The sequence below is a fragment of the Nannobrachium achirus genome (genome assembly GCF_963921795.1).
Source record: "Nannobrachium achirus genome assembly, chromosome: 23".
Lineage (NCBI taxonomy): Eukaryota > Metazoa > Chordata > Actinopteri > Myctophiformes > Myctophidae > Nannobrachium > Nannobrachium achirus.
In genome coordinates, this window is record NC_137830.1 from 11,003,139 (window position 1) to 11,015,681 (window position 12,543).

General features: G+C 43.3%; 1 protein-coding gene across 1 annotated transcript in view; it reads right to left on the reverse strand.

The window, feature by feature from the left end:
* Window positions 1-12,543, reverse strand: part of LOC308308754 (plakophilin-2-like) — a gene marked incomplete at its 5' end in the record, with an annotated part of 36,047 nt that overhangs the window by 6,573 nt on the left and 16,931 nt on the right. The window contains 3 exons of the mRNA XM_080754208.1: window positions 1-72; window positions 6,094-6,271; window positions 11,031-11,238. The exon at window positions 1-72 is cut by the window's left edge and continues 46 nt beyond it. Coding sequence (XP_080610334.1) covers window positions 1-72; window positions 6,094-6,271; window positions 11,031-11,238 — 458 coding nt within the window. The remainder of the gene's footprint in view (window positions 73-6,093; window positions 6,272-11,030; window positions 11,239-12,543) is intronic.

The following is a 12,543-nucleotide window of genomic DNA, read 5'->3' on the forward strand; positions in this document are numbered from 1 at the left end:
ACCAGAGAGTCTATTAGATTGTCACATTCTCTCATGGCTTTCCTGCCGTCTGGGCCTGCTGAGCTTACATTCCTGGAAAACAACACCGTCAAAAAACACTAGAAATTATTTTGTTTACATATGATCTCATGAAACTCTTAAGACCAGGCTGGAAAGTTTTAACCGATTTAACCAATATTTTATGCGCTAACTATTACAATATAGCAGATCTACAAGCTCACAGCCCGGCACCGAGTGCCTCGATGACCTTGCAGGCGTCTTGCCGTGCTGCAAGCTTGTAGATCTGCTATTTTTGAAATATTGTGAAAATTCTTTGAATATTTATTATTTTTAAAGCGAACATTTTGAACTAAATTGCTTCTGGGGGGGTCCCTGGAACAACATATTTTGAGATGGGGGTCCGCGGTCAATATATAATCCCGGGGGTCCTTGACATGAAAAAAGAAGAACCACTGATGATAGGATTTAGAAGACATATAGAATCGGGTCAAATATATTCAAATACTTGCACAAATGTTCACGCTTTGAGCTTGTAGATCTGCTATTCTTTTAATAAAGCATAAAATAATGGTTAAATTAACAATGCATAATAATGCGTTCTTAATGGGTTAAATCATTGTCAGACAGTAAACCTGACATCCTAACATTACAAGCCAACATGGATTACCCCCCTTAATGATTTACTATTATTAACAATCATGAAACCAATTAACAATGTGTGGTAGTTAGAACAAGCACTCCTATATAATGTATATGATGATTGTAATCACAGGGCAGACTTAAAAGAGTCTGCAGGCGAACATAAAGTAGCTAATAATTATAGCTATAGTGCTTTTACCCACTAACAACATGGCACACGCTACAACTGAATTACACAAATCGCAGGCTGATAAACAATGCGTTTTCATGAATTACTGTGACAGTTTTCGTGTGATGACAGTTGCATTGTAACACAGGGGATGCCTAAAGGGGAACACACACCGGCTGCGGACGGCGCGCAGACATTTTTCACTGCGCGGCAACACCTGGAAAATAGAACAGAGGCGTATCGGAGAGGCAGGCGAGGCATGAACGTGCGCCTGCGTGCGTCAGACGCCGTCAGTGTGGACATGTTGATTGCAAAAAAATGGGGGTGACTGTTTTGACGCGGTCCGTCCAAAGCCGGTGAGTGCTCCCCTTAACGCGTCTGGGAACGTGATAACGATTTGAAGGCACGTTACAGTTAGTACACATATCATGCAATATGATGCTATTGTTCTAAACATCATGTACATACAGTACATATGCTGCTACATATTGTCTCTAATGGGTGGAAAGATTCTGTATGCTGTTGCTGATCATATATTATGTGTTATCTCTTTGATTGTTTGACCCATTTCCAGTCGGCGTTTTTCCTCCTCGCTCCTCGTCTATCTATCTGAATCTTGTTTTCAGCCCACTTCTACTTCCCCTGTAAACTGTGTCGTGACAATGGAGTCCATTCTGATTCTGAGCCGATAGAGAGATACGATACCATACCATGATATGCAGGTTAGGGTTACATGTGTGGAATGTGGGAGGGAGAGCAGAAAGATAAGACGATAAACTGGGAGAAGAAAAAAGAAAGTGAGACGAGAGACAGTAAATGGTAAATGGTGCATTATTGTATATCGCCTTTATCCAAGACGCTATTAGTCACGGGATATCTTCAGAAATAGTGTCAAATCCTGGAATAAATTCCTTAGCAAAAACTGTCTTCACCAATGTGTTTGTAAAGGTGTCTAGTAACACATCTCACAAAGACTGAAATTCAGTTTCCCTAGGAGAATCCTTGACAGCCGATGAAAGTTGGGGTTCCATTAACTATACAGGATAAAACACACCAAAATAAATATGCTTTAAGTAGCATGTGAGGGGTCAAACTAGGATTTTTTCATGATTCTGAATCCATTGCAAGCATTTGTTTTGCACAAAAAACATTCCTTGGGCTAAAAACGGCCCCAGAAAACTATGGTTTAGTGATGAGTCATATTTATTTTGTATCCAGTATAGTTAAGTTAATGGGACTCCAACTTTCATCAGCTGTCAAGGATACTCCTAGGGAAACAGTCTTTGTGAGATGTGTTACTAGACACCTTTACAAACACATTGGTGAAGACAGTTTTTGGTAAGGAATTTATTCTGTGACTTTTTAATATGACCCCTGACTATATACAGAGATTGCGCATTACTAGGGGTGTAACGATACATTTTAATAGCGATTCGATACATATCACGATAAATGCAGGTTGACAATACAATACATGGACGATATTGGTTAATTCATGGCTAAACGATACGATTTGATTCAATGATTTAAAATCGATATAGTAACTATTTAGCAAAGAAATTAAATCTATGTGAAAAGTGGATAGTGCAGGTTTTTAAGGGAAACATGTATTATTATGGATATAAATAAGTAAACACACTGATTATCTGGCAAATACATGGACATTGTATTTGAACACATTTGGACAAACCTGCACCTTGACATGAACCCAGAGATTAAGTGTACCTATATGGAAAGGAAAAGTAATTAAACCCCTCCTTTACATTTTTTCTTCTTAAAAATGCTAAATACAATGCACAAGTAGGTAGTATCGATACAATCGATTATTTGCACTACCGATTCGATACGATACAAAATCAAACGATATGATTCGATTTTAGCTGTTTTCATTTCGATATACTATTTTTTAATAAAAAACTATATTTCGATGCAGTTACACCCTTATGCATTACATTCACCCATTCACAAACACATTCATACACCGATGGTGGAGGAAACCATGCAAGGCACCAACCTGCTTATCAGGAGCAACTAGGGGTTCAGAGTCTTGCTCAAGGACTCTTCCACACTAACTCAGGGGGAGCCCGGGTTCAAACTGCATGGGAACCCTTCGGGAACCCTCTGTGTTCTAATGACGGTTTCTCTACCCCTGAGCCAATGCCGCCCCAGTGATACAGTGACGGAGTAGAAGGAGAGAAAGCGACAGAAAAAGAAGACAGAGACAAAGAGAACGCGGTAACACAGATTAATTATTTAGTCTTTCACTGTTTTCAGTTGGTCGTATGGTTGCTAGGAGGCCGATCCTTCTGCAAACAAACAAAATGGCCTCATCGGGGGTCAACAAGGTGATGAAACACCGTCTCAAACCATAATGACAAAATGACTGCCTTCCTGAATCCTGACAAGGACAGCTTCTTCAGTGGTGGGAAAAAAAGCACTCAAAAGTATCAATATAAATACTCTGTTACAAGTGAAAGTCCGGATAAATGTACTTCAGTAAAAGTACAAAAGTATTGGCATAGAAATGTACTCAAAGTACCCAAAGTAGAAAGTAGCCTACTCTTTATGCAGAATGTCCCATTTCATGTTTTCACATTTATTTTTGAAAATAGCAGATCTACAAGCTCACAATGTGTCGCGATGCAACACATTGTGAGCTTGTAGATCAGCTATTTTCAAATGGCCAAAATGTATATAGGGCTGAAGTTGTTAATGTCTTGTAATGGTAGTACTAGTAACTACATTTTCAAATAATTGTAGTGGAGTAAAAGTGCAATATTTGAATCCGAGATGTAGTGGAGTAGACGTAAAAGTATTGTAAATTGGAAATACTCAAGTAAAGTACAAATAGCTCACAATTTTACTTCACTTCCAGTCGAATAGGCTTGTGTCGTGTGTCTTGCCAAAGATTAATACCAAAAATGCGATCCACTTTTGTCAGGGTACAAGACATCTTTTCTCCGTTTCATGACTCAAATAATTTCAGATTTTATAGGAGAAAAACAGACTTGAAGTGTAGCTTTCCCTTCCTCTGCAAATTAGAATCATTTTCACCTCATTCATACTTGGAGAACATCCTTTTCGGTACGGAAAGCCCTTTGCATGAATTCCACGGTAATATGGAAATGATGGGACATTAGGTGATTATTTCCGGCTGGGTTTATTATCAAACTGTTCACAGAGACCTGTAATCTAAGTCACAGCATCAGCCGGATCTGACAGACTACACAGGACCTCCTAATCGTGTTTATTTGCATTCCAGAAGCCTGACAAACTGTAGGACCGCTATTAAGGGTTTCTGTATCTCCTAAATGGTAGATTATGCACTGCAACAGGATTCTGACAGGGCCGTTTTAAAACCAACACAATGGTGGGAGATTGTTCCCTCCAGTCTAACGCAGTCTGTCTACATGGAGAACTATAATTAACCGGGAGAAAATGACTACCTCGGCGGCCCACGCTGTTCTGGATTTTAATAGCTCAATTCTTTGTTCGCAGCCGTGCCATGCTATGAAATAACTTCCTTGTAATGGAAAGTGTCTAAACATGGGCTGTAATTTTACTACTACTACGTGTGTTTGCGCACGCGTGCTCACACACACACACACACACACACACACACACACACACACACACACACACACACACACACACACACACACAGACACACACACACACACACACACACACACACACACACACACACACACACACACACACAGACACACACACACACACACACACACACACAGACACACACACACGTACGTATCGCTACTTATAAAAAGGTACACGCATCAGGATTTTGTGAGCACCTAGGACAGTTTTTAAGTTGCTTGATTCAGTATTTAGATATTTTGATATTGATTATATCAGACACGCCCCCTTCCTATACACACCCATTGTAACTTTAAACTCCATTTTAACCATGATAGATTCATCAAAAACGTTATAGAAATAATGTATCTATAAATGCGAGAAGTCTCTGCGTGTCTGTAATCCGCGTATCTCGAGAACCGTTCGTCCCACCGGCTTCAGATTCGGCACGCGCGTTCCCCGCCGCGGCACGGAGTGCAGTGCCGGGCCTCGCCCCGACCCGACGCGCGGTTTTCCCTAACCGGCGCGAAACGTTCGGAATCTCCTTATGCGGGGCTGATTGTTGACATCAGGCTGTTCCGGAGGAAATCGGCGCAAGCGCTGACTCATTGTGACATCACATCATAAAAGGCTCTGACATCACGTACGCCACATGAGTCAACAAAAAATGCCATGGTTACGTATTCTGATGTTCCTATATGGGCATAAAAGGACACAGGCAAACGGCTCATATGACAACAGGTATAATGGGGTTTGCATTAAAGGGTGGGGCATTCATTCCCTATTTCAAATTCGGCACGCGCGTTCCCCGCCACAGCAGGTAGTGCATGAACCAGCACGAAAGGTTCGGATTCTGATGTCTGGCATCAGGGTTTTCCGGAACCGGCACTGTGTCTGCATAGATCTCCATATATGGGCATAAAATGGATGCAGACAGACAGATACGGATGTCTCCATATATGGGCATAAATGGACACAGGCAAACAGATGGTCAAAGATCTCCATATATGGGCATAAAATGGACGCAAAAAGACAGATACAGATATCTCCATATATGGGCATAAATGGACACAGGCAAACAGATGGTCAAAACGGGTCCTATGACAACAGGTATAATGGGGTTTGCATTAAAGGGGGAACCAGCACTGTGTCTGCAACACAGTCGGAGGCACAGACAGATACAGAGATCTCCATGATGGGCATAAAGGGACAGACAAACAGATACAGAGATCTCCATATATGGCCATAAAATGGACGCAGACTGACAGATAACTCCATAATGGGGTTTGCATTAAAGGGCGGGGCATTCATCCCCTATTTACATTGTTCCCGAGTTGGCCAGGGCGTCGACTAGACGCTCGGCCGCCCTTAGTAATAATAAAAAAGGGACCTACAAAATTGTGTCTGCATGTGACCCACAAATGGGTCCCGACTCCCGACCCGTATTTGGGAACCAGAGCCCTAGACATCCCATGTCCTTGTCATTGTCACTGTCCCCATACATCACATGTCCTTGTCATTGTCACTGTCCCCATACATCACATGTCCATGTCATTGTCACTGTCCCCATACCCCATACATCTCATGTCATTGTCACTGTCCCCATACCCCAGACATCCTACTATGTCATTGCCATTGTCACTGTCCCCATAGTCGTCCCATGTCACTGACAAAGTGTCTCTCCGTACCTCAGACAGCCAGTGGTGTTGTGGAAGACGTCGGGGTCGGCCAGCAGGTCGTCTTTAGGGTTCTCTCCCTCAGAGATGCCGGAGCAGGGAACCAGGACGGAGGTGGTGAGGACGGGTAGAGCCTGTCTGCACAGCAGCTCCTTCAGGAGGTCATGAGAGGACAGGTTCCACAACACACCTGAGAGAACGGAGAGCAGAGAGATTTAATGTGACAATACATTCCCACCTTGCATTGTCATCTTTCCTTTTTATGGCCTACAGCAGGGGTCTTCAACGTTTTCAGACCAAGGACCCCTTAGTTGAGAGAGAGATGAAGCAGGGACCCCCACAACCTTTTCATAGATTCCATATAGCAGGGGTTCCCAAACTCTTTTGGCTTGGGGCACTCCTATAAATATTTTTTTCATCCGATGCACCCCTACATTATTATATCCCTAATTTTCACTCCCAGCACCATATATTTATAGCATATTTTAGTGATTATGTTGCGAGGAAAGCGAGATAATAGCCAATTTGGTTAGAACTGACTGAAAATAACTTCGTACTTCAAGTTTAAAATTATACCAAATATTTTAAATGTCCAAATAAATTTCAAATATTATCAAATTATCTTGCGGCACCCCTGGACTGCCGTCGCGGCACCCCAGGGTGCCCCGTCACCCACTTTGAAAACCCCTGCCATATAGTTTAATCGTTTGACAGCACAATCATCTGTGTATTTTGGATTCATGTCAATTTGTGTTTTCAGATATTTAACCACTTGAACCGTCAATACTTAATAAACTTGACCTTCCACTCTGTACTTGGTCTGCTCTTTTCCGCTTTACACCAAACCTCTTGCCGAAAATAGCCAATCTACAAGCTCACAACGCCTCGCACTACTACTGTTCCACACTACTTCTTGTTTGTGACAAAGAAAAAACACTATCCTCGCCGCCCTCCCGCCCTAAGATCTGTATCATTTCCTAGTTTAAATGTAAACAAGTACACCATACCAGTAAGACTCCCTAATCGGGAGATAAGCGACCGTAGGTCACATGTATACACAAAGAGTAGGGAGCAGTGTCCCCAAAAAATGTGGACGGATCCATGTTGATGACATGAGTGTAGACATACTGTGTAGCGATTTGCGTGATTTTAGGGCAAAAATTGGAGGAGCAGTGTCCAAAAATGTGCTTTCAAAAATCGGCCTGAAGGTGGCGCTAGAAGAGGGCCATGTGAGAAATGAGGGGTGGGGTCTCCGCGCCGCCGAGGCGGACGAATAGGTACCGGCCCCGGCTCTCCCGGTCGCTCCTTGCCCAAGTTACGGCATTTTATGTGCGCTGCAGTGGCAGGGGTCCTCCACTTTTGCATCCGTTCTGGAGCACAAGGAGTCGGTGGTCCCCGGGAATTCCCCGTGAGCAGCCCCGTTGGGGTGGTCATTTGGTCATTTTTGCACATTTGGAAATTTTTTACATCTGGGGGTCCCCCAGGGACCTGGGGGTCCCTGGAGCTCCGGGGGTCCTTGGAGGTTTTAGTTTGGCAGGTAAGGAGTGTGTGTGCAAAATCTGGCATGGATCGGGGCAACGGTTGCGGAGATATGAGCAGGGCAAAAGTGTGACGTGTGACGTGTGACGGACTGACGCACGGACACCTGGTGGAGCTTTCTGTAGTAAGTGCGACCTACGGTCGCAATAAATACAACCATATAGTAACACGTTCCAACACAAGACAGGGGGTAATATTCATTATACAGAACTTTGTATCAAACTAGTTTCTAGTAGAGGGTAGGGAGGTCACAACATATCACTCATTCAGGAATTCGTTTCTACGGTTCTGTAATAAAGTTGTTTTAGTGTTTTCCTTTTTCTTTATGAGACAGACTGTTCCATCACAAGGTCATGAGAGAAGAGACTGTAAAAAAAGCCAAGTAAAATGGTACGTCTAAATCATTTTCTTAAAGATTAACTCTGCTTTATTGGACACAATGGACAGTCCAGTGGACAATGCCCGGACAGAGAGGTTAGGGAGAGAATGCAGCACCAGTCAGGCATGTGCACACATAGACATAAATGGTAAATGGTGCATTTATATAGCGCTTTTATCCAAAGCGCTTTACAGAGATTGTGCATTACATTCACCCATTCACACACACATTCATACACCGGTGGCGGAGGAAACCATGCAAGGCACCAACCTGCTCACCGGGAGCAATTAGGGGTTCAGAGTCTTGCCCAAGGACCCTTCGACATTAACTCAGGGGGAGCCCGGATTCGAACTGGGAACCTTTCGGGAACCCTTCGTGCTCTAATAACGGTTTCTCTACCCCTGAGCTATGCCGCCCCGACATCAAAGGGGGCTTGAGCCAATGCCCTTTCACACGTCTGTAAAAACTGCCCTTTCCAGACCATGAATGCAGTTTTTACTATGGTGAAAGAAATGCAAATGCCCTCTTTCCATGCCATACCTGAGGCTGAAGGCAGCATTCAAGAGAATTGCCTTGTCCAAACTCTCCTGAACTTGAATGCAGTATCTTATGTTGAAAGAATTGCCCTCTGTGTAGAAATCCATGCCGTTACGCCACATCTCCAGTATTGACTTGATTATGCTTAGTTCAGTGTGGTATCAAGCACCAAAAATAGCCGACCTCCAAGCTCACAACGTTGTGAGCTTGGAGGTCTGCTATTTTCAATATTCTCTCCAAAAGACCCTTTTAGAAATTTGAACTCCTGCCTCTCTAAAATTCCCTGCACGTCCCTGGCACCAGTGGCAAAGATCCAACCGCCTGGAGAGGTGGTGATCACAGCGCTTACACGGTGTACACATGCAAAACAAGCACGCTAATTTAACCCACAGCTTCATCTTACAAACCCAGCATCGGAAGAAACTGGACACTACAAAACTCTTAGACTCAGTAACACGTATACCAAGGTAAAGAACTTGCTGAGTGCGCGATGCTTACAGGCCAATACAAGCACAGACACAAGACACTGTACCTTAAGGCCGTAAAGATCTTAACTGTATAGAACTCAACCTCTCTCGGTTAGCGCAAGAAAGAACCAAGCCCACTCCCCTGCCAGTTCTGGGCAGTTTTATTGGAGTGGTTGTGTGTGCGTGAGACAGAGAGAGAGAGGGAGAGATACAGAGAGATATAGTAAGTATGAGAGGAAAGAATAAAGAGATGGCAACTGCCACAGTATGGATTCTAGGAACGATCCAGTGTTGATTTCTTCTTCTAAAACTGACGAAGATTTTTTGTCAACCACCTTTTTCCCACTGACTAAAACAGAATAAAAACGAAATAAAATCTAAGCCATGATGACTAAATATAATTAGCAATTTTGTCAACAAATAAAAACTAGAAAATGTTAGGGAGGGACTAGTGGAGAAGAGACCCAGTAGAACTAAAAGACAAGTCATTTCATGCGTTTTTTACTTTTCAGCAACCAAGTGTCAAATCAGGCATTACGACGCCATTAAGTCACCGCCAAAATACATTTTTGTCCACTAAATCAACTTAGATTTAGTCAACCAAAACTAGATTATTCCAAAGACTATGACTAAAACCAAATCAAAATTTGCTGTCAAAATCAACACTAGAATGATGCACCATTTATTCCACTGGCCCCCAAACTGTGGAATAAACTCCCTGTCTCAACTTAGAACTACAGACTCACTCCCACTCCCTAGCTCACCTCTGAAGACTCACCTCTTCAGTCTCCACCTAAACCCATAGCACTACTGTAACACTCAATGACCACACATGAAGCTAGACAGCATTTTTTAAGGTTCTAGAAGTGTTTTACTGATTAAGTGTGTGGTCTACCTATGCTGGTATTGTTTTTCTAGATTGATATTCCTATGCATTTGTTATATTGTTGTTAATGTACTGACATATTATCTTGCTTATTATAGTGATGTGTATTACCTGCTTATTGTAAATCGCTTTGGATTAAAAGTGTCTGCTAAATGCCTAAACTGTAAACTGTAGGCAGATTTCGTGACACGGGCCATGTGATATACTGTATGTACAGCAGCAACTATGAAGAGCTAAACTTACATTATTCACCTTAATCCTCCATGCTCTCCTGGAGAAGGCCTGAGGCAACACCACTTTATAAACAACTGGTAGGTGACCTACATTCCACCCTCCATGGGACTGGTTCACCTGAAACTGTTACAATCTGAGCACCGATCCAAGCTGGTTGCTGCAGTATGAACCTCACATATAGAAACACAGAGAATTTACTGTAGCATTATCTGCAGGACACTTCCGGTTAACAGCAGACATACAAGCTCACGTCACATCGCAGATGCAACCGTTGTGAGCTTGTAGATCACACTCGGCTGCGGCGCCGGAAGCTGACGCACACCTTCTGCGCAATGCACGATTGGAAACGTTGGAAACTTGTGGATAGACCCATACTTTTTGACCATAGGATACATTTCTGCCATTTGAAAATAGCAGATCTACAAGCTCACAATGCGTCGCGTGAGCTTGTAGATCTGCTATTTTCAAAAGATTTTCTCTACATTTTATTCATTGGAAAACTTGTGAAATGGGACATTCTGCATAATGTGTACTTTCTACTATTGGTACTTAAGTACATTTTGATACCAATACTTTTTTACTTTTACTCAAGTGCATTTTAATTCCGAACTCCTACTTGTGGCAGAGTATTTCTAAATTGCAGCATTGATACTTTTACTCAAGTAAAGAATTTAAGTACTTTTCCCACCACATTAGAAAAGAACGGCTCCCTACTGCAAACCGGATCCAATCGTTCATTTCAAAGAGCCGTTCAAAAGACTCGATTCGTTCGCGAACGTCCCATCTCTAATGTCAAAGCGTGAGAGTCAATCAACAAAAAAGTGTTACCCATGCATGAAGATTCAGTCAAGATGTGACGGTTCTGATAGTAAACTGCGACCTGCGGTCACAACGAACCCAGACTGACCGGTGAGCTGGCGTCGCGTGTCCAGGTCCCGGTTGCTCTTCAGCGCGGCGAGCACGGTGGCCACGCCCCCGTGGTCCTTCACCTCCATCTTGTTCTCGTTGCTCTGGAAGATGGTATTCCTAAGGGCTCCCGCCGCGGCCCTCTGGCCCTCCTCACTGTCGCCCTGCAGCACCGACAGCAGCTTGGGGATGCCGTGCAGGTAGAACACCTGGATTAGAATTGATCCAAGACTTTTATTAGAGGTTTGCATGGGAAAAGGTACAGTTTCATGACTGTATCTTCATCCAGGGGTGGAGCTATAGGCGATGCAGCCAATGCAGTCGCATTAGGGCCCGGGTGGGAGAGGGCATGCCATCGCTCCGGAAAAAAATAAAATAATAATAATAATAATAAAAATAATAATAAAAAAAACTTTTATTTTGAAATGCCTACCGGATTGAGAAGACAATCTTTTGCCCCTCTTGACTGATTGCCCTATCACATCAGTTGCTTGAGAACAGCTGTTTCCTGTTTACTTTTAGCGGTAGGCATGCTTCTCTCTGCCGTTGTGGTGGAATGGAACACCCCGCCGTCTGTTTAGCGTTTAAGTCTGTTAGGCCTAACAAAAAAATATGTTGGTTTCCGGTTGGCGACCGACCTTATTAAATACGTGCGACCCAGATGATTTTATTGGCATTTGGAGTGAAAATAAAAAAAAATAATAAAATTAATTCAAAATCCGACCGAGTCGATCAAAAACGTCTTACAAAAAATATATTTGGTGCGACCACATTCGCGAAGTTTAATCAAAGTTTTCTTTCGTCTAAAATATCATGTGCGCAAATGTTTTGTTTTACTATTCATGCGTCATTGCACTAGAGTGCTGCTCCGTCTCTCTCTCTCTCCCCCCTCAGTCCATCCCTCCTCCCCAGTCCCTACACACACACACACACGCAAACACGTGCGTGCTCCGTGCCTCCGTCGAAAACAGCTAATCTACAAGATCACATTATGATGAAGACATGACGTGCACACAGCTGCAACTTCTGCAACTATGTAATCAGTGGGTTTCATTCGCGCAAAACCTAAATGTGAATACGTTTGCAGGATCAATCCTCTCTCCAAAGAGTGTCTGTCGTGACGGGGATAGCTTCGCTGTTTCTACATGTCATCTTTTTTACACCCAACTCTAACCTTAACCTCCGTGGGGTGAGTCGGTAAAACCCTCCGGACGAAATGATAGTCTTTCGAAAGAGCAAGATTTTACCATCGCGACGTGCCGTGGCGGCCTTTCTTTTCAGCGAACCACGCAGAAAAGCTTGCCGCGAACCGCACACGATAGTCGGCATCGGAGCGAGCCAAGAGCCGCTCTGACGCACAACGTTGTTTTCAGATCATTCACGTTGCGACCATAGACTGGGTTGCGACACAAGCATAAAGCATTCGAAGAGAATCACAGTGTGTAAAAAGAAAACACCAGAGCAATAAACACTTTCTAACTGTCTTGAAACAAATATCTTTGCTCCACTTTCAT